Source organism: Neltuma alba, unplaced genomic scaffold (genome assembly GCF_004799145.2).
Source record: "Neltuma alba isolate B1F8T4 unplaced genomic scaffold, ASM479914v2 tig00011398_pilon, whole genome shotgun sequence".
Classification (NCBI taxonomy): domain Eukaryota; kingdom Viridiplantae; phylum Streptophyta; class Magnoliopsida; order Fabales; family Fabaceae; genus Neltuma; species Neltuma alba.
In genome coordinates, this window is record NW_021636087.1 from 236,866 (window position 1) to 259,714 (window position 22,849).

The 22,849-nt window shown below is 33.3% G+C and overlaps 1 protein-coding gene and 3 pseudogenes across 1 annotated transcript; 3 read left to right on the forward strand and 1 right to left on the reverse strand.

The window, feature by feature from the left end:
- Positions 1-455: 455 nt before the first annotated feature.
- Positions 456-2,549, forward strand: LOC114712862 (cocosin 1-like). Its single transcript, XM_028897427.1, has 3 exons — positions 456-651; positions 1,069-1,801; positions 2,199-2,549. Exons 1-3 carry the CDS (start codon positions 456-458, stop codon positions 2,305-2,307), a joined length of 1,038 nt encoding a protein of 345 aa, XP_028753260.1. The 3' UTR covers positions 2,308-2,549.
- A 1,312-nt stretch (positions 2,550-3,861) lies between these two features.
- On the reverse strand, positions 3,862-9,017 carry LOC114712880 (3-ketoacyl-CoA synthase 7-like; annotated as a pseudogene).
- Positions 9,018-10,456: 1,439 nt separating this feature from the next.
- LOC114712864 (probable 3-hydroxyisobutyrate dehydrogenase-like 3, mitochondrial) lies at positions 10,457-11,429 on the forward strand (annotated as a pseudogene).
- Positions 11,430-15,931: 4,502 nt separating this feature from the next.
- On the forward strand, positions 15,932-17,217 carry LOC114712881 (cocosin 1-like; annotated as a pseudogene).
- Positions 17,218-22,849: the final 5,632 nt, after the last annotated feature.

Genomic DNA, 22,849 nt, shown 5'->3' on the forward strand with positions numbered 1-22,849 from the left:
TACCAACTTTTCAGACGAGGAACAGAAGGATTATTGATAACTTCAAATTAAAAAAAAGCATCATTATTAAAGCAAGGCGACGAAGAAAACAAAAGCTAATAGCTTCAAAATTAAAAGAAAAAAACATCATAATTAAAGCACGGCCAAGTAGAAAACAAAAGCTAATCCTTTCGATCGGACCACTCTGTGTTTGAGATTGAGTCCATACACACGCAAGGCTCTATAAAACACTTGCCTTTGGCTCTGTAATAAAAACTCATCACTTGTCTCTCTCATTGCCATTTTCCTCCAAAACAACAGGTGCCTCTCTCTTTCTCTCTGTGACATTATCTTCCTGATGAAAATGAACTGCTAAGAGCTTTTAAGAGTTTGAAAGAATATTCATTGTCTCTATAGATTTTCATTGACATGGGCGATTTTTCCCTGTTGTACTTGAAGGAAACAAAAGAAAGCAAATGGAGATGGACTTGACACCCCAGAAGGCCGAAGCCATGTTTGAGGGAGATGGTGGATCTTACTACTTATGGTCAACTTCTCAAGTTCCTGCTTTAGCCAGCAACAACGTTGGTGCTGGTCTCCTTGTTCTTCAACCTCAAGGCTTTGCTCTTCCTCACTACACAGATTCTTCTAAAATTGGCTGTGTTCTTGAAGGTAGCTCAATATCTTCTCAAGCCATATAGTATTGTTTTTCATAAGTATCCAGTCTTTAATATTAGAACCAGTTTGACAATTAATTTAGTTCAAATATAAGAACCCAATCCACTTTATCTCTTATATTTATTCATTTTCCTAAAATAGTCTCTATAGTAATTGTATGTGTTAAATATTCTATTAAATGATAATTTTAGGCAGCACACATGATTATTAAGGGTATCTTAAAAAAGATAACACATTTATTAACTTAACAAACTTTTTTAATCTATTTAAATTAGTCAAATTAGTTTTTACATATATATTAAGACCGGTAGTGTGTGTGTATATATTTTGTAATATACATGATTGTTTCCTAACTGTATAGTCTCTGCATCATAATCTTAAGTCTTATTGTCAACGTCTTGGCCAATGCAGGGACAGCTGGCATAGTTGGGATGGTGCTCCCAAACGCAGGAAAAGAGGTCGTTTTAAAGCTGAAGAAGGGAGATGTAATCCCAGTACCTATAGGAGCACTCTCATGGTGGTTCAACAGCGGAGATTCTGAGCTGATCATTGTGCTTCTGGGTGAAACATCTCAGGCTTATGTTCCTGGCCAGTTCACCTACTTCATTCTAAGTGGAACTCTAGGAATTATGGGAGGCTTTTCCACAGAGGTCATAACCAAAGCCTACAATTTGACCAACGAAGAAGCAAACAAGCTCACAAAGAGCCAACAAGGATCTATGATCCTTAAGCTTCAGGAAGGCCTACACAAAATTCCAGAACCCCAGATGGACAAGACCAAACAGATGGTGTACAACATTGATTCTGCAAAACCGGACCATGGGATCAAAAATAATGGAGGATTAGTCACAACTGTGACTGACTTAGATCTCCCTTTTGTTGTAGAAGTTGGGCTGCATGTGATCAGAGTGAAGCTTGAACCTAATGCTACTAAGGCACCGCTCTATCTAACCATCCCTTCAACTCAATTGATTTATGTTGCTAGAGGAAGTGGGAAGATTGAGATTGTGGGGTTCAACGGGAAGCTTGTGTTGGATTCTAAGGTTGAAGCCGGTCAACTGATAGTTGTGCCAAAGTTCTTTGTCTCTGCACAGATTGCTGGTGAAGTTGGAATGGAGTTCTACTCCATCGTCACAGCAAAAAGGCAAGTAACTTGTCTAGCTTCTCGTCTAAAGTCTTAATCAAATCATTATTACTACTTCAAGTCCTTAATATAGAAGCTAATTGACTAATTTGAGTAGATTAAGAAAGTTTATTAAGTTAGTTATTTATATTAAATAAGTGTTATCTTTTTTAGAATGCCCTTTCTAATAATGTGTATTAGCTAGAAATACCATTTAATAGAATCTTTAACATGTACAACCACTGTAATGAATATTTTGAAAAAAAATAGACAAATATGAGAGACAAAGTGAGTTGGAGTATTGTATATAGAAACAAATCGAATATCAAATTAATTCTTATATTAAGGAGCAGATGTAGTATTATTCATGTTTATATATATATATATATATATATATATATATATGGATCACTTGCAGGCCTATGTTTGAAGAGTTAGCTGGGAAGTCATCAATATGGGAGGCCATGTCTCATCAAGTGCAACAAGTGGCTCTCAATGTGGATCCTGCAATTTTAGAGAAGCTTTGATCTCGTCCAACCTCAAATCTCCTTCCTCCAACTAATTAATCTCTTGTGCTTCATGTTGCATCCTACGTACGAACATGTACGTACGTATGTATGTAATGTTATTTCTACAACAAGTCTGTATTGTGCTTTGACTTTCTTTCATGAAGAGTGAGCATGCACACATAGACACAAGTGTGACGAGTCTAATAGTGTTAAGATTAAGTTAAAAGAAAATGGATGTGTAGAACATTGATGCAGTAAGTGGGGGAGGAGAAGAAATCTTTAGCAAGTTATTGTACGGGAGACTGTACTGTCGATCACAGATGATTTGTTAGGAGCATATCCTTGATTAAGGACTCAAATTGGCTTTTAATTATTAAAAAAGAATTAAAAATTATAAACCATCATTAGATTTTTTATATTAGTGAAATAAAAAGAATTATATGCCCACGTGTTAATTATTTTCTTCAAAAAAGTATGGCCCCCACCATTATTGTCCCCTTCTATATAGCTATGTATGTTTTTGCTAAAAAAATTGACAACTTCTAATGAGTTTTTTTAATGGTGGGAATCGGTGGTCATATGCAGATATGCTGCTGTTTAAAACATACCGACATTAAAATTAGTTGATTTTTTAAAAATTATTCAGTCTTTTCAAAATACCCTTAATTAAATATAATGAATTCTAATCCAATCTTACTAATTTTCTAGATCCCTCTTTCAATCATATAAATTACTAATGCATAATGTAATAAGAAGGATATTATTGAATGCACATGAAAAAAATGCCCCTATAGCTAATAGCTATTGTGGGGCAAAGAAGGAAACACACTACAATTTTTTTTTTTGGCCAACACACAGGTTGATTTCTTTTTTTTTTGGTTTCACAAATGTTTAGATGAGTTAGGTTTTGAGAATTCATTAGAGCTTGGATATGCCTCCAGGCTTCGAGAGCTCTTGCAGAGGTGTTTACAAATCACACACCAACAAGGTTTTCACATCAATAGTAGATTTGAACTCATGATGTTGTAGATTATAAACTGACTCCTTACTAATTAGACTGACTCCTGTTCGCAACATAACATGTTGAGTTGGATAATCGGTTGGGGAAATATTTGGGGGTTCCCCTATAGCCACATTGAGGATCGAGTTAGAAGGAAGTTAAGCGATATGGATGGACAGAAGGGTTACATTTTTTTCACTTGCATATGGACCCTTTGAAATCTCTCCTTCGCCGGGGGGGAAAAAAATCACGTTCTATGCTTTCTAAGCCTCTTGTTGCTTTTGTGACAAAATGATCACAAATGGCTTCGGCCCCTATTGGATCATATCAGGTGTCCTTTAGTTTTATTAGGCATTAAATTCTGAGTGATATTTTGATATCTTGCAAACATAAAATGGTGCAGTTTTAAATTTTTTTAACAATTCTTTAAAAAAAATAAAGTAAGTTCTAAAGATGTGCCAAAAGTAGCCATAAGCATAATGGGGAAAAACAACAAAGATTAGAAATGCAGAAAAAATGCAGAAAAAGTACAATTCCGAGCAAATGAAATAGTTAAACGCAGAATCACTGAATTAAAGAACTGGAAAAGAATAGGAAGGCGGAAGTTCAATCCATGTACCTTTAAATTGCCCTTTTTGACCCATCTTTTGCAATTTATAGACATACTTGATAATATTCCTTTGCTCCTCAGCAATGAATACTTGATTATGAAGTTCAAGTCCTTGGAGAACATTTGTGTCCCTCCCACCAATTCTTTGAATGTAAACAAAGTTCTTTTTTCTACCAACCAGTGAAAACCTGATATGCTCCTTTTGTTCCGCAGACAATCCGCATTCAAACAATGAGACTCCACCGATTCCATCACTTAGTAGCAACTCAAAATCAGATGGCACTATAGATTGCCGTTTGCGATTCAAATATTTAGGTGTGGAATCAAAAGCAAGTCTATTATCATGCTTCCTCAACCAAGGAGTTTCATGCCTTTGGATATAGCTTCTTGTACTATCCTCTTCTTCTCTATGATTTCGATGATGAAACACTAAAGCATCACCATTTCTGGAGTGGAAGTATGCATCTCTAGAATATGCATAGTCATCATTATCAGCATAAGACGTTTCATAGTGCTCCCCTGCATTCAAAAGAAGCACTAAATAAATATATAAACATAGAATAAAAAAAAATCATTATTCATTTCAGTAACTGTCAATTTGTTTTTTTTATCAATTTTAAAATCTATTTTTCAATAAAAATTATAAATGCACAGAGTTGAAGCTAGTTTATCAATAGAAAGATAACAGTAATGCATTACCATTCCTGGACTTGTAGGATGCATCAGTAGAGGAAACGTGATAATCATCTTCATCCTCGGGATAAGGGTTTTCAAAAAACTTTCCTGCATTTAAAAGAAAAGGCTATATATATATATATATTATATAAACATAGAATGAAAAATACTTCACTATTCACTTATGTGGAAGTGCCAATTTTTTTATCAACTGATTTCTTTATTTTAAACTTAGTACTCCTCCGGTTCTTAATATAATACCTATTATTTTTTCATAGTACTTTCCTGCATTTAGAAGAAAAGCTAAATAAATATAATTTATATAAACATACAATGAAAAATATTTCACTATTCACTTGTGTAAACACCCCCCAAAAAAATCAATTGATTTGCTTACTTTAATCTTTGCATTATTTTTCAAAAAACTTCTAAATCCCCATGTAAATGCACATGGTTAAAGCTAGTTAATCAATCATCAATCAATCAAAAAGATAACAAATAATGCATTACCATTCCTGGACTTGTAGGATGTATGTCTAGAAGATCCATAGTAGTCATCAGCAGCAGCATGTGAGGCTTCATAGTGGTTTCCTGGGGTTCAAGCGAAATACTAAGGGCCTGTTTGGGTATCCCAAAACCATGGTTTCAGAAGCACTTTTCCGTAAAACAAGATAATCTCCTCCACATATTTACTTCGTAATCCGTAAAAGTACTTCTGAAACCATGGTTTGGTTTCTATTCAAACACACCCTAAATTTATGAACAACATCAAAGATAACAGATAAGGCTTTTGCCTCAGATAATTTTAAATAAAATTTAGAATCAAGTGCTTTTATAATATCAATGCACAAAATACATAACAAGTAGGAAAAAAAACACAGAAGTACCCAACGAGATTGGCAAAAAACACAAAGCCATAAACTTAACTCCTTGAACCAGAACGGAAGAGTTGAAGAATAACAGAGAGAGTGAAACAATAATGAAGAAAACAAAACTTCATGAGCAGAACACAACGAAACCCATGAGAACCATTCATTTTAAAAGAAATAGAGGAAAAGACAAGTTTGATTACTTTTACAGAGATTTGAAATTTTTTGATGAAGTCGAGCCTCACAATGGTTGCAGAAGGTATCAGAGAGAATCTGCAGGATTTGCTCCTTATTCAGTGACTCTAGGAATTCCATGCCAAGATAAGTATCTACTTGAAAACAAAGCAAGAGAGAAGGAGAGAGCGTGCGAGATCAAAATAGAAATTGCAGGCAGAGAGCAACGCAGAGTGAGAGAGAGAGAGAGAGAGTGAGGAGAGAGATGGGGGAAGGAACGACTTTGGAGTTGACTGACTTCTGACGCGAGGACCAAGACAAGTATATGATGTCTTAGTTAGTTTCCTAATTTCGTGGTAGTTTCTTGGTCCTCAATCAGGCGAGTTAATTAATTTATTTATTTTAACTTGAATAAAAAAAAAATTTTTTATGGTTCATTTGTTATTTTTCAACATTTTATACTTCGGAAAAAAAGAAAAGAAAATTTCACTGTTGTTTATTTGTTGTCTTTATATAATAAGGGTGAGTGATACCAATTTTCATCATAATGCTACGAAGATATTTCGAATTTTTATAAGGTATTCAATTTATAATACTGATTTTTTAAAAACATTTTTCTGTTTTTTTGTGAATTTTTGCTTTTTCAATATGTATTAAACTCTCGCTATCATTTTATGAATGAAAATTTTTAAAGGTCAAAAAAAAAAAAGAGGTATAATAAGTTGAGATAAGACGGTACAGATTTTGTGCCATTTTATCATGAATATTGTAATGTTTTTTTATTTAAATTTTGGTAAAAAAATTTAAATAGAAAGTAAATTTGAAGTGAAAATTTTTTTCATAACAAGTATCTACTTTTTTGCCAAAATAATAAGTATTTATTTATTTAAATAAATTGGATGTAGGAATATTATTTAAACGAAAGTATAAAATTTTAAAAATATTTTCCTAATTTAATGGACAACTCGATGGGAGTGAATTGGACCGCTTGATGCCTAAAAATAGGAAGAGATTATGTTGCTATAGTTTATTTATAAAGATGTGAAATTATAATTGACGTAAATACGTAACGAAAATTAAAAAAAAAACTCATAAAATCTCAAATACAAACCTTCGAAAATTTAATGGAAAATTGGAAATTTATTCGCATCTATTTTTTTTAATAATATAAAAATATAACTCTTGACTATTTTATGTTTTTTTTGTAGCTGTATTTGAATATTTAGAATCTTGTAATTATTAATATTTGAACAAAATACAATAAAAAAATAGCAAGGAAAGTGACAAAAAGAAGAAAATATTAAGAAAGTATGATAGATAAGTGACAGAATCAATGCCATTATTTTAAGAAAAAAAGAAAAAATAAATTAATTCCAAACTTGGGAACCATCAAATACTTCATCTAGTACTAAATATAAAATTTAGTCTTGCACTATGGACTAAATCTTATAGTTGGGATATGAGTTAGTATTATAAAGAGATAATAGATGTTTTCAAAATACTAAGTTTCGTTTATCCAATAGAAATAAACTTATTTTCAACAAAAAAACAAAAATTCTCCTCATTTTTTGTTCTGGTTATTGAGTGGGCATATCTCAAAAGAAAGTACCACATTAGTGTGTATAAATACATTAATTTGTTGGCAAAAAAAAAAGAATAAATATATTAATTTGTGATTTTAAACTAATGAAGGAGTCAAGAGGCAAAATTTTCTCAAGTTCACAGCAGGTAAAAGCAGTAAAATTTGGCACAACATATAAGGGGTTGGTTTAATTCATGGAGGCAGACTATATTTTTTATGTGCTATCAACAAACTTCCCCTTCTAGGGCAAGAATTGAGGGGAAACAAGTTAGTATGAAAGGCCTGTTTGGAACTAAATAAACCAGGAAAAAAAAGTGAAGCATTCATAAGGCAAATTTTATTATGTTTGGTATCTACCACCACAAACAAACAAACAAACAATACATAGCAGAAATCAGTAGCTATGTTTCTCACAAGTAAATAGTTAACTTCTTGTTGTTTGAGAGTCAAACTCATGTATCTGGATTGGATACAAATGGATCATATCAGACCAAGCATTTTTGAGTTGGGTTGATATCAGATATGCATTTCCACACTGCACTGTTACATTTGAAGCCACTTCCAAATGCAATTTGCCAAACCCTATCTCCTTTCTTCACCTTTCCTTTTGCCTCCAAATAACACAGTTCATACCAAAGTGAAGAGGATGAAGTGTTACCAAATCTGTACAATGTCATTCTTGAAGCCTCCACATCTTCCTTCTTCAGCTTCAAACTCTCCTCTATTGCATCTATCACCCCTTTGGCCCCTGCATGTATGCAAAAATGCCAAAATGACTTCTTGAAATTTGGCACATATGCTGCCTTCTGGTTGTCATCTCCCCATTGGATTCTCCGACAAATCATCTACCACGCGAATTGAATCTGCTCGGAGTAAGGCAACACAAGAGGGCCTAAAGTTGTGATGTTTGTCCTCAAAGCCAACGCAGCCATTTTTAGAAGTGCCCTTGATAAGGACACCCCCACATGTCCAGCTTCATCAGGCTCTTGGTAAACACACTTATAGGCATTATCATTTGATCCTAAATGAGTCCTCACAAGGTGCTTTAACTCATACTTGGCCATTTTCTTGTCTTCTTTCTTGCTAGATAGTAAAATGGCAGCTCCTCCCATTCTGAACAACACATTGGGAATAAGCTTGGATTTGGTAGTACCTCTATAACCATTTGGAGCTACAACTTCCATACTTAGAACTAAAGCTAAAGAATTTTTGTGGACTTTAAGAAGATCTTTAGCTAAGCTTATTGATAACATACCAACACTGCATCCCATACCACTAAGGCTCACACTCTTTATATTGCTTCTGAAACCAAACTTGTTGATGATCATGGAAGTTGTCGAAGTTGTGGGACAGAACAGGCTACGGTTTGATACTAGGATGTCTATGTTCTTAGGATGGACTTTGCATTTGTTAAGAAGGTCATGGACTATAGTGAAGAGGACTAGTTCAATCTCTTCTTGAGAATTCTTGAGTGATTCATTAGGTGGGATCTCCTGAACTGAATCAGGCATGCAAGCTTCAGGTCCAATCCCAGATCTTTCAAACACTTTGGACTCAAAATCAATAGCTTCTTTGGTGATACCGCAGACCTCAGAGTGTTCTATGAAGTTGGAGGGAGGAACTCGTAGGTTGTTTGGTGGCAAAAAAACAAGCAAAGTCAACAAGGTAGACATTTCTTGACCTTAACTTAAGAAAAAATAGTACTATGATGAGAATAAACATGGTTGCTAAGGTTTGTGTCAGAGTTACTGAACCTTGAAGTGGTACTGCAGACAAGTTTGAAGAAAGAGATGAAAAATCAGAAAGAAGAGAATCCATTGTGAGATGAGATACAGGTAAATTGTTAGGACTTTGGTGGGCTTGTAATGATATAATAATGAAACAAAGGAAAGAAAGAGAGAAGTTTCAAAATGCAACTATGTGATGTGTTTTGTGATAAAGTCTGGAGTTACAATTTGTGCATCTTTCTTCCAGTTAAATAGTAGTGTTGTATTGGGAAATGGCTTTTATCACAAAATTCTCATGATATAACCATATTTCCAACCTTCCCAAGAAAATAAATAAAATAATAAAAAGTAAAAATCAACAAGTTGTGCTTATTATTTAGCAGTTAGAGTCAAAAGCATATATTGGTGAGAACATTTTTTTGTTGCATAGGGACATTAATTGTAGCTCTGAGGTATTGGGCCAAATCCAAACTTTGAATTATTAGACCTCGAAGCAAAGATATGTTAGTTTACTTTATATATGTCTTTTGTCTTGTGACTATCTTTAACTTTTCTAAAAAGTCATGTATAAGTTATCATTATTTTAGGTGATATCACTTTCACTTTAAGTTATGTCGTTTTATTTTACAGCTCTTTGATTTTTTTTTATAGTGAATTTTCCTCAATCCTATATAATAAACCTAAAAGAGATGCATTATAAATAATTAGAATACTAAAAATTGCAGGTAAAAAAAATTATAATACTAAAAATTAAACCCTAGTTATGCAGTTAATTTATTTTAGCTACTACCAGGTGAACCACATCAATTTAGAAGACGAAATGAAGACACTTAAGTGTTGTTTGTATTCCATACTTTGACTTTGTACTTTTATTTTCTCTAAAATAAATTTAACAAAGATAATATATGTATATATATATAAGTTGAAAGATTAAACTTCATATATTTATAAAAAAAATCACAATACAGCTGAGTTTGAAACAAACTATACGGATTATAGATGCAAAATTTCCTATATAGAGAGGCGTTGAATGTTTTAGCAGTATGAAACATGCATGCAAGAAGCTAGAAATATATTCCATTTTCAAAAGCAATTTAAATTAAATTGTTACATTATCATAAATTTAAATTAAATTATTACATTATCATAAAACATTAAAGAAACTATGATAACTCATAAAATGCATACATTATACCCTTCTAGTTCTTAATATAAATCTATTGAATTAATTTGATTATATTAAAAAAGTAAGTTAAATTAGTTAATTACAAAAATATATATATTTTAAAATACTATAATAATCTTTCTTAATATTGTCCTTTCGTTTCTTACTTAATTATGATTAAGGGGTATCAATAAAAATAATTTAAAAAAATTAATAAATATAAAAATATATTTTATATTTAGAATTAGAATTAACTTAATAATGAATTCCTCATTCTTAAATGTTTTTAGTTCCTTACTTCCTTGTCAGTGCTCACTGTATGTTCCGCTCTGTTCTGCCTCTTTAACCAGTGAACACCAAGTCGTCACCCTCCTCTTTCCTATCAATCCATCGTCATCGTCTCTTCCACAATCTATGGGAACTCCATACCCGAACCCCATAAATCCGACCCAAGCCCGAATAGGGTGGATAGGTATCGGCGTTATGGGTGCTGCTATGGCCTCTCGCCTTCGCTCCGCCGGCTACTCCGTCACCATCTACGCGCGCAACCCATCCAAGGCTCTTCCTCTGCAATCCCAAGGTGCCCATGTTGCCGATTCTCCGGCTGAAGTGGCTCGATCCTGTGACGTGGTATTCCCCATGGTAGGTCACCCATCAGATGTTCGATCAGTCGTCTTAGAAGATCCTAACTCAGTTCTCTCCGGCCTAACCCCTAACTCCGTCACCGTTGACATGACTAGCAGCCACCCTGATCTTGCCAGAGAGATTTTCACCCCAGCGCGCGAGAGAAATTGTTGGTCTGTGGATGCACCAGTCTCTGGAGGCGACATTGGTGCGAGGGATGGGAAATTAGCTATATTTGCTGCTGGTGAACAAGCTGTGTTGTAGGGGGTAGAACCTTTATTTCAGATTCTAGGGAAGGCAACGTATGTGGGTCAAGCAGGGTGTGGACAGAGCTGCAAAATAGCGAATCAGATTACAATTGGGGCGAATCTGATTGGTTTGAGTGAAGGTTTGGTGTTTGCAGAACGAGCAGGGTTGAATCTGAAGCAGTTTGTGGAAGCAATCAGAAGTGGATCGGCTTGTACCAAGGCGTTGGGGTTATTTGGAGAGAGAATAATTGAGAAGGATTTTAGGCCTGGTGGTTTTGCTGAGTATATGGTGAAAGATTTGGGAATGGGGGTGGATATAGTAGAGAAGAGTGAGAATGATAAGGTTGTGGTGTTGCCCGAAGCTTCACTGTGCAAGCAACTGTACTCCAGTATGGTAGCTAATGGAGATGGAAAGCTTGGGAGTCAAGGTCTTATCACTGTCATTCAGAGAATCAATGGGCTATGAGTTTCTCATTCCCTATTCCTTTGAATGGTGGATATCAGCATCTTGCATGTTAAGTTATTATAACTCGTATTGTTGTATTTTTGCAATAAGAACTTTAACATTGTGTGGTAGGTATTGCTTGGCCTAAGCAGCTGGAGTATGAGCTCTTACACGAAAAGCATGAATCTCGTATCTTTGGCTTCCCATTCTTGTTTGAAAACTGCAAGACGAGCGTCATCCAAGATTCATTTTATTGGACGAGTCTTGAGCCTTGAGAGGCGTTGAGGAAAATAGATGCATTTTGATCATTGGTAAATATAGTAAATCGTTGTGGCTACAACAGTGCCTGAGGTTTCATTTAGCTTATGCTGGATCTATGACTCTGAACATGCCCAAAGTGTTTTATTGCAAGAACATTTTTATTTGGAGACAACCAGAGAGATCAAAATGGCAGCAGGGTATAAGCTTTACTGTAATAAAATGCCAACACCAAATGTAAAACGAAACAAGATGTTAAGAATATGAATATATGATGTGGTATCCTACGAAATAGGAAGTGTGCTTACATAATTTTTATGCTGAAATTATGTCAATAGATTTTTTTAAGTGTACTGTTTCGTATTACACACGAGAACGGGAAGTGCCTGAGACGGTAATATCCAACTGAGACTGATACATTCCTGAATAGAGTTTAACTTAGTGCTGGGAGTGAATACATTTGGCTTAAAACCTTTTCAAAACGAGTTGTATCATACTCTAATAATTATTATCAAATTACAAAATGTTTAAGAGAGGTTATCAATTTATTCTAAAATAAATTGTTTGTAATAATCAAAACCTTCATTTCCTTTGGGGGGCAAAAAAAAAATTCTGCGTTTCTATATCTATTTCTCACTGAGACTGTTTGGGACTTGTGTGAACCTTGGGATCTTTAATCTCACAAGAAACCTTTAGGGTAGGGTCCTCCCTAAGACTGATAGTAATGGTATCAAAACATTTCACTGCCCAATTTCAAGGTATCTGATTTATTCTTCAATTGCAAGCATGAGAGTCTAATATAAGCTTATATGAACTTTGCGCTCTTCTGCATTATGAATTAGCTTTTTTTGGCATGGTTCTCATCCCAAGGTTCATATCAGGGTGTGTATTAATGACCTTGTAATCTAATGGCGTAAATATTTCCATCTACAGTGGGAGGTTGTAGGTTTAATTCTCTTTGTAACAGTAAGTGTTTGTTAACCATAATAAATAAGCCGATAGTGTTTGTTCTCTAATTCAAAAACGTTAAAAGAGGTTTCAAGATGTGTGTTTGGAGTGGCTGTTTCAGCTGCCTGTGCTTCTATATTTATCCTTGTCATGTTTTTTTCTTTTACTCATCTTATGGCAATGTTCTTCCACAAGCTTTCCTGAGGATGGCCTTGCAGGAAATGAGATCAGTTTGAAGGGAGGCTAACTTTTGGGCCATTAGTATGAAAAATTACTTTAATTAGATTAAAAAAGTTAGGTAAGTTAATTAACCATAATAAATACTCCTCTTGTCCTTAATATAAGACTCAATTGTTGAGTTGGTTTTGATCCTAAATATAAAACTCATTTCTCATATTTATCAATTTTCTCTAAATTACCCCTATGGATACTCCCTTAACCATAATCAAGCTATGGATACTCCCTTAACCATAATCAAGCAGAAAAGGAAGATGGATTATTAAGAAAGATGATAATGGTATTTTAGGAAAAATGTGTCACATTTATTATAATTAACTAACTTACCTAACTTCTTTAATCTAATCAAATTAGTTAAATAAGTCTTATATTAATGATCGGAAGAGTATGATTTGTTTTTTTCTAAAATACCTTAATTATCTTCATTATATCCTCTCTCTCCCTCTCATATTTGATTATGGCTGAGGTAGTATCAATAGGAATAATTTGAAAAAAAAAAATATAAAAAATATTTCTTATATTTAGAAACAAAATCAACTCCACAATTAAGTCTTATATTAAGGATTAAAGGAGTATTATGCAATGTACAATGAATCTTTGTGTTTGTTTCTCTGAATAACTGATCAAGTGAATAATTGCGTAATTGAATGGCTAACTACGACAATCACAAATATGCAAAATGTACAAAACGTGTGTGACACATGCGAAATATATAAAACATGATCTCATGCGGTCTGTTTCAAAGAGAAGGGACCATGCAATCTACTTCTCAGAAAACTATTTTTCTATGGTTTGGATTAGAGAAAGAAAAATTCGTGTAGTATTATAATTTACATTATAAAATGAGTTTTACGTTTAGATCCGGAAGAGTACAATTTAAGTAAAGTTTATTGGTTTCATTATATGTCCCTGTTCAATCATGTTCTCCCCACCTGTATTATTCAACATCTCATATTGTTTCCCCTTCATCTTCCCATCAATATCTTGTCAGCTTCTCTCTCAAAATATCTCAATTTCTCTCCTCTGTTCCTATCACTGCCCTTATTGATTCTTATATAGAGAGTCACGTTCAGCTTCATGAACTGCTCAGCCAGGAAACCCCTCTTTGCTCCTTCGGCCGGTGGTTCTCTTCACTGATCACAATATCATCACTTTCTCTAATGACTAAAAGGAAAGAAACAACTTTCCACAGATTGGAACATTACAAAGAATAGGGCTTGTTTGGTTTCTTATTTTGAAAATAATTTTGTTTTTAAAAACAGAAAAACAAAAAACTTTGTTTGGTAATTTGTTTTTAGTTGACTGTTTTAAAAAATAAAAAACAGTAACATGTTTTTAAAAACTAAAACACCAAAACAATTTTTACATGTTTTATTGTTTTTGCTTTTGTGTTTTTTATTTTTTGTTTTGAAAAATTTTGAAAAATCTTTTCTCTTCTCACCTAGTATCCACTACTTACCAGTGCCAGCGACAACTATCATTTACCAAGTATGGTTTTTTATAGTTTTTTTTTTCAAACATGATTTTTTAAAATTATTATCCAAACAAATTCTTTTGTTTTTTATTTTCAAAAATAGTTCTAAGAAACAATTTTATAAAATTGTTTTGAGAACAAGAAAACAAAGAACAAAAACAAACAGGCCCCAAACCTAGAGTTCTGTCTTCTATTTTTAGAAACAAAAATGTTTTTCTAGACTTTTCAAGAACTAATAAAAGCTTATGGGGAAAAAAATTATATAAGTGGCGGAATAATATTGGAGCAATGAACATAATGAACATGATAAATTTAACCCTGTTTTGTCCTAATTAAAATTAGTGGAGAGTTATGAATTGCATAAAATTTTTTAAAAATGAATTGAAAAAACCAGTTCAAATAAGCACATGAATGTTAAAGAAAGCGTTTGAGGTCACTTGAATTGTAAGATTAGATCTCTCACGAAATTCATCTGGCATTTCTAAATGGACTGACATCCACTCTTTCTTCATTGTTCCGAGCCTATTTGAAAGGAAAGACAGTTCAGTGCTTCTTAATTGCGAATGTTGAAATACTCTTTCAGTCCTGAATATAAGACTCTTTTTGTAGTGTAAATTACACTAGAAAAAAGGTATTATATTTTTATACTATAAAAAAAGTCTTATATTCAGGACCGAAGGAGTAAGACAAAGCATCTCATGGATATTTGGTGAAGCAATTATTCATTGACTATTTTCTCAAATCTCACTTCTTTTCTTTAATCAATTTATCATAATACCAGTGCCCTTGGCCGGGTTTTATCTTTCTCTAGGATTATGCATCATTCCATTTATTCTTTTCCTCTTTCAAACGGATCTAAATTCTCTCATTTTCCTTTTTCTCAGAATTTCATATTCACCTTTAGATAAAAAATGAATATCACATATAGCCAGAATCTTATGTTTTTTCTGTTATTAATTTGATCTATATATATATATATTCACACACACAATATGGATATAGCTTCAGATAAGATGGTCAGCCATTAATGCAAGAAAATTTTGAACAGACCACTTCAGCAACTCTTTTTTTGTTGCCTTTCAAAGAATGTAAACTGGTGTTTTGGCTTATTCATCTGTTCTTAGTAATTAGTTAGAACATCATTGTCATCTTTCGCTATAAATATCACAACCTCGTCTTCTTAAGATCATCCAAGCGAATGCCTTCCTCTTCTTCAGTTATATCACTTGTCTCTCTCTCTTCCCTTCCCTGCTATTCCAAAACTCACCATCTTTTCTTACCCTTTTATCCTCTCATAGCTAAGAATATTGATCACAAAAAAAAAAACAAAAATGTAAAGGTGTAGCATATAATTTAAAGAGTAGAAATATATCCAAGTTTTAGTTTCTTTTATGCTATTTATTCCTCCTTCTCACTTTATTAACAATACACATCTCACTGAAAACTCATATCTATATCTTTATACATGTAAATATAGCATCACATTACTGAAATAGATGAAGAAGTAATTAGAGAAACTAGTTTGAATGGATGTGTTTATATGAACTTTTTTTCATTGAGGTGTTTCTTGTTTCAGCAAGATAGAACAGAAGAAAGGTAATTCATAATGGAGATGGACTTGACACCCAAAAAGCCACAGCTCATGTTTGAAGGAGATGGTGGAGCTTACTTCACATGGTCAACTTCTCAGCTGCCTCTTCTGGCTAGCAACAACGTTGGTGCCGGTCGGCTCCTTCTTCAACCTCAAGGCTTTGCTCTTCCTCACCATGCAGATTCTGCTAAAATTGGCTGTGTTCTTCAAGGTGTATATAGCTCACAATCTTTTCTAGCCATATATTGTTTTTCATTACTATATATCTGTAATCTGATTGTATAGTCTTTGCAGGAACAGATGGAATAGTTGGGATGGTCCTCCCAGATGCAGAAAAAGAGGTCGTTTTGAAGCTGAAGAAAGGAGATGTAATCCCACTACCACCTGGGGTCAATCTCATGGTGGTTCAACAATGGAGATTCTGAACTGGTCGTAGTGTTTCTGGGAGAAACATCTCAGGCTTATGTTACTTGCCAGTTCACATACTTCTTTCTAAGTGTAACTCAAGGAATTATGGGAGGCTTTTCCTCTGAGGTCATAATCAAAGCTTACAATTTGAACAAAAAAGAAGCACACAAACTCACCAAGAGCCAGCAAGGAGCTTTGATCCTTAAGCTTAAAAATGGCCAACACAAAATGCCAGTACCCCAGATGGAAAAGACCAAACAGATGGTGTACAACGTTGATTCTGCAGAACCAGACCATGGTGGGGTCAAAAATGGAGGGTTGGTCAAAACTTTGACTGACCTAGATTTCCCTTTTGTTGCAGAAGTTGGGATGAGGGTGATGAGAGTGAAGCTTGAACCTAATGCTATATATGAAGGCACCAGCCTATCTAACCAACCCAGCAATTCAATTGATTTATGTTGTTAGAGGAAGTGGGAAGATTGAGATTGTGGGGTTCAATGGCAAGCTTGTGTTGGATTCTCAAGTTGAAGCTGGCCATTTGCTTCTTGTTCCTAAGTTCTTTGTGGCTGCACAGATTGCTGGTGAAGATGGAATGGAGTTCTACTCTATCCTCACCACAAAAAGGTGAATTTTGAAACGTAAATAAATCTAATATGTGTGTAATTTTGACACTCCACCTTAGCCCAAAACTCTAAAGCGTTAAAAAATTTAATTGCAGGCCTGTGTTTAAAGAGCTAGCTGGAAAGTCATCAATATGGGAGGCCATATCGCCACAAGTGCAACAAGTGGCTCTTAACGTGGATCCAAATTTTGAGAAGCTCTTCTTGCTCAACATCAACAACTCCACAAATATCATTCCTCCCACCAACTCGAATAATTGGCTGGTTCTGTAAGAACACACACACGCAATTTACAATTTTGCTTCTTTGAATAATTACAGGCCACATATAGGGCCCACTTTTCTTTGATAATATTGACGCCAATAATAGAGTAGGACGAAAATTAATTTATGGTTTGTACGAGGAGGAACAAAAAGAATCAAGTTTTGATGGATATGGATCCATTAAGGGTGGAGATTGATTTGGGCCTAGGTGAGCAAATTAAAGATGGAGATTTTAGCAGAAAATTATCTTTAATGTTAAAGAATACAACATTTAAATCGGCTAAATTAATTAAAGCTGGTGAAGTTTGATTCAAAATGAGTCACTTTTCGTGTTAAAAAAAAAAAGTATCATCAATGTTAATATACATTTCTGGTAAAAAAAAAATGTTAATATACGTCAAAAATGAAAAATTTTGGGGATGTTCACAAACGGTAAATAATAATATATGGTATTACCTCCTGCTCTACTTATAAGACCTCATTTATAGTCTATAAGAAAGGCCTTATAATTAGAACCGGAGGTGGTCATGATTATATAAAACCGACGACCTGGCTAACAAAGATAACGATCATCTCATAGAAGTTTACAAAACTTCACTTCAGCAAGAATTGTGACATTTGTGGCCAACAAGGATACATGTGCCGCGCAAACGCAGATGCTCCCCTTATCTTGACATTTGTGGCGAAGAATTGCATATAATGCAGACAAACGAAATAATAACGATTGATATTTTAACAGAAAACTATCATGAAAAAATAACCCAAAAAAAACCTAAATTTTAAATGACAAATAGGTAATTTTGATATATTTTGACATATAAAAGCCATTATAAAAGTGGCCAATGCGACCTTTGTCTTTTTGAAATTTAACAAGTTTTTTTATTATCATTTTTCCAAATATGATTGGGTATATTTGAAAATAAAACCATATATTTCTTAGTATTTGTTGTCTTTAATCAATTTTATCCAAAAAAAATTTTATCTATGTAATTTTTTCACTTTATGTATATCTATATATTATATATTTATATATCCTTCCATATAGAATATATATCATTGCAATAATTATCATCCTTTTTTTCTGTTCATTCTCTCTCTTACTTACTCCCTCTTTCTATAAGAGTATTTTTAAAAAGTAAAATATATATTTACAAGTTATTGTGTTTAACTAATTTTTTTAATTTATATAATTCTTTCTTGTAGAAAGATCACACGTGAGGATTATGATGAAGCCAATTCAAAGTAGGGCCGAATGGGCCATTTCTCAGACAACTTAGTTTGTCTAATGCAGAGAGTGGGCCTAATGAGCTCTGCTGCCTTGTCATACACAGTTTAGGTGAGCTGGATTGGGAGACTCACTAAGACCAAAACATATCTTCAGACTTAGAAAAAACACGTAAATGGTTAAGAAAGGGAATGAGAGCCACCAACGGGGGTTGTTCTAAGTGGTAAACGACTTGGTACCGCTTAAGTGAAGTCTCGAGTTCGAGCCTCAACATATATAAAAATCCCTGTTGGGAGACTCACCCACCACGATCAGGTGTGCGACCAAAAAAAAAGGAATGAGAGCTTGGCACAAGCTTCAAACATAGTGACACACCTTCAAGTCCGAAATCCCACAAGCTGTGCACATTTGAAAGCCTTTGTGTCAGGCCTACAATCCGACCATCATCAAAACATGTGATTCATGAGTTATAAATACGATCATGTTTGATGTCGATGATATTGAAGTTTATTAATGTGCATATGTGAGGCTGAAAAAGATGATATGTGTGTGTGTTGGGAAATCACTATCAGCTTCCAAATAAAAAATATAACCACTAAAAACTCCCAATAATAAGTGAGCAATTTGAAATTTGTTGTTATTTTCTATACTAGAATTTCTTATTGACTAGTTATGAGACTTTACAATAATTATGTTCCTTTCTTGAGATTACAATATAATTTAATTTTCCCTATGTACACTATAGGGGAAAAAAAAAAAGACTTCTGGCAACAACTTTGGGTAGCGATACAAAAAGTCACCACTGAATGCCTTTAGAGGGCATACATCCAGTGGCGACATCCTAGATTTGCTGCTGAAAGACTTACTTTTAGTAGTGACTATTAGTGTTGCCATTAAAAGTCTTTAAGGCATTCATTTAGCTTTAGACTTTTAGTGGCGACTTTAAAAGTCGCTACTGAAGGTCAAACTTTCTCTAAAGTTGCCACTGAAAGTATAATATGATAATATATATTTTTATTTTACAATAATAATCAACAAATTCAGTCCAACTCAATGACAAGAAGATTGGACATCGAAGGAGGTGGTCACGAGTTTGAATATTGAAGAGGACATATTTAAGTTGAAAATATTTGGATCATGATGTGGTGGTGAGGTGGTGACATGACATTGACATGCGGCCGCCTGGTGATGACGTGGCGCTGGCAAAGCCATTTTTCTACTGTATCTCTTTTAGCGGCAACAAAAAAATGTGCCACACTTTTGTCAAAAAGTCTACAAAAGTCATCATTGAATGCTGAAACTTTTCAATCACGGTCGCTATAGTATTTTCAGCAACAACTTTTATTTTTAGCAATGACTTTTTGTTGTTGAAAGTCAATTTTTGTAGTGATATATATAGTATTCCTCCAATCCTTAATATAGGATCTAATTAGAGAGTTAATGCTGGTTTTATACATAAGACTTATTTCACATGTTTATCAATTTTTTTAAAATTAATCCTATTGATATTTTTTCAATAATAATCAAGTAGGAGAGGGGGGAGGAAATTAAGGGAGATGTTTAGGGTGTTTTGAAAAGAACATATCATATTAACTAATTTAATTAACATCTTTAATTTATTCAAATTAGTTAATTAGATAATACATTAGGACGGGGAGTACAATATAATTTTGCTTGCTTGAATAATAATCGGTTGTATAGTAGGTTCCGAAGAAAATATCCCAATCAACCATTATCTATGGTGCTCTATGCTGTCTTCTCCACCGGGTGGTGTTATAAATATAACATGCTGTCAAATTTGATTAATGGAGAGAGAGAGAGGTGGAACTTCTGCGGATTCCCAGCCAAATTATTCTCTCTCCCCGAACTTGTAATGCTATATTATCAAATTCCCTTTTTTTTTTTTGTCTTGATAAGTAGGATCATCAGTTGATTGTGGGAATGTTTTTCGGCGAAGAAGACATATAATTAAGTTAGCAGCTCAATGAGGAAATTGTCAACTCATAGGATCATTTTGCGTACTTGTAAAATAATTCTCAACTCTGCAATTCCAGTGGGTGAGAAAAATCGATCAATACATCTTTTTTTTTTTTGGCTTGCAATATCAGTGACTAAGAAGTTTTCGGTTTGCATCTCCAATGGCCATTGATTAAGTCTGAGTCGCGGCGAGTAGAGGATTTAATTCCTTGACTTCAAAAATGGTTAGCTCAGCGGTTGATGTCAGAAATAGCATGTGGATGGATTTCACTAAGAGCATCATCGTGACTTTAATTGGCATATTATTATTTCCAGTCTATAATATAAGAACTAGATAATTAATTTAAAGATATTAAAAAAATTAGTTAAATTAGTTATTTGTGATAAATGTATGTTGACTTAGTTAAATTAGTGTATTGAAACTATTCTTTGGTAAAGATCCCTTATAATCACTAGGGATATTTTGAAGAAAAAAAATTATAAATCTGGTAAATAAGAGTGGACCACACATTAGTCAATTAGGTTTTATATTTACAACTGGATGTGGTGTTTAGAACCAAGTTTAACTTTCAACTAGCTCTTATATTAAAGATTAGGGGCAGTATTTGGGAATATTGAAAAGTAATGGGGCTGGGGAAGGAGAAATAGGCTTAATTAAAATGCCTTATCCTTGTTTAACAGACAGTTTTTCAAGAAAACTTTTGTTAATGCGAGAATTGGGCTTCACCAGAATAAGATATAACTCGATCGACCAAGAATTAAAAGCAAACAGGACCCGTAATTTCTTGATTCATTACATAACAAAACCGAAAACTACTGGTGCGCATGGACAAAAATATGGCAAGTTTCGGGAGAAAGAAAGATTTATATATATATATATATATATAAAAGAGAATTAAATAATACCTTCGGTCCTTAATATAAAAACTTGTTTGACTTTTAATTTGATCCTAAATATAAAATCCAAATCTACTTTACTTCTCATATTTATTGATTTTTTCTAAAATAATCCTTGTATTAATTATACATATTAAATATTTTATCAAATTACACTTGATTAGTAAAGGTATTTTAGGAAAAACAACATCTATTTATTACAAAAAACTAAATTAATTAATTTTTTTAATATACTCAAATTAGTGAACTAACTCTTATATTAAGGAGCGGAGATAGTATTAAACATTTAAGATGCTCTTATGTTGCAGGCCATATGCACACAAAATTGATATTATAGGGGTGCGCATGGGGCAAGGCAGGACCTTTGTCTGATACCCAGCCCGAAGGATGAACGGGTTGCAAAATACAACTTGTTGCCTGACCCTACCCGATAGAAGCCCTACCTATTTTGGGCTAGGCTAATGCGGGCTGGGTAGGACAAACTTTTCTTATCCAAATTTACAACTTGAGTCATGAAATTTAAGATTCTACCATATATTTTAACAAATATCTATGCTTCAAGAATTAAACAACATCCATAATTATTAAAAACAAGACAATAAAAAGTTATAATTAAAACCTTAAAGATCAAATGATTTGAATCAATCTCCACAAAATTGAGAAAATGACGAAGCATATAAAAAGAATACAAACTGTATAAACATATTCAATTATGTTATTAACTTATGGTTTAATATAATTTATAGAGATCTATATTACATTTAAATTAGTATAGTTAGTATCACTTCATGACATATGAAGTAATATTAACTTGAAAAAGTTAAAAGACAATTATAATACACAGTAAGGTAATTCAGAAAAATTAAAATATGTGGTATATTTTAAAAAAATTAAAACTTTAAAAATGTAAAGTCCAATAATATAAGGGAGTAATATTTATTTTGGGTATTGGAATAGAATAAAATAAAATATACTAATATTACACTATATATATTATAATTCTGAAAAAATATATATTATCATATAAATAATTATATATATATTTCGGTCAGGGCCAAATGAGAAAGGTTGCATGCCTTGCCTATGGCCCAACCCTACCCGTGATTAGCCCAGCCCGAAAATGCTCATTTTTTCTTCGGGCTAGTTTTTTTTGGGTCGGGCTAGGCATTTTTTGGACAGGCTCGGGCAGGCACACCGAGCTATTGAGCCTCATGAACACACCTAATATTTGATAATACTGGCAAAGACTCTCTCCACTTCTCTTCCTCTCTATTTCCATCCACTTCCCATCTCAACTATTAAGATTAAAAGTTTAATGGTCTAGATGCCATCCTTTGAAAATAATTTATAAAGTAGTTTTATTATTGTTTTGAATTACATACTGACTAAAATTTAGTAGTTTTATTTAACTTTATTTATTTATTTTTGAAAATTTAATATTTTATTTATAATTTTATAAATATGAAATCTGAACTGTTAAAATCTCCATCTTATGACTGAGATGAGAAGTGGATGAAAATAGAAGGAAAAGAAAGTGGAGACA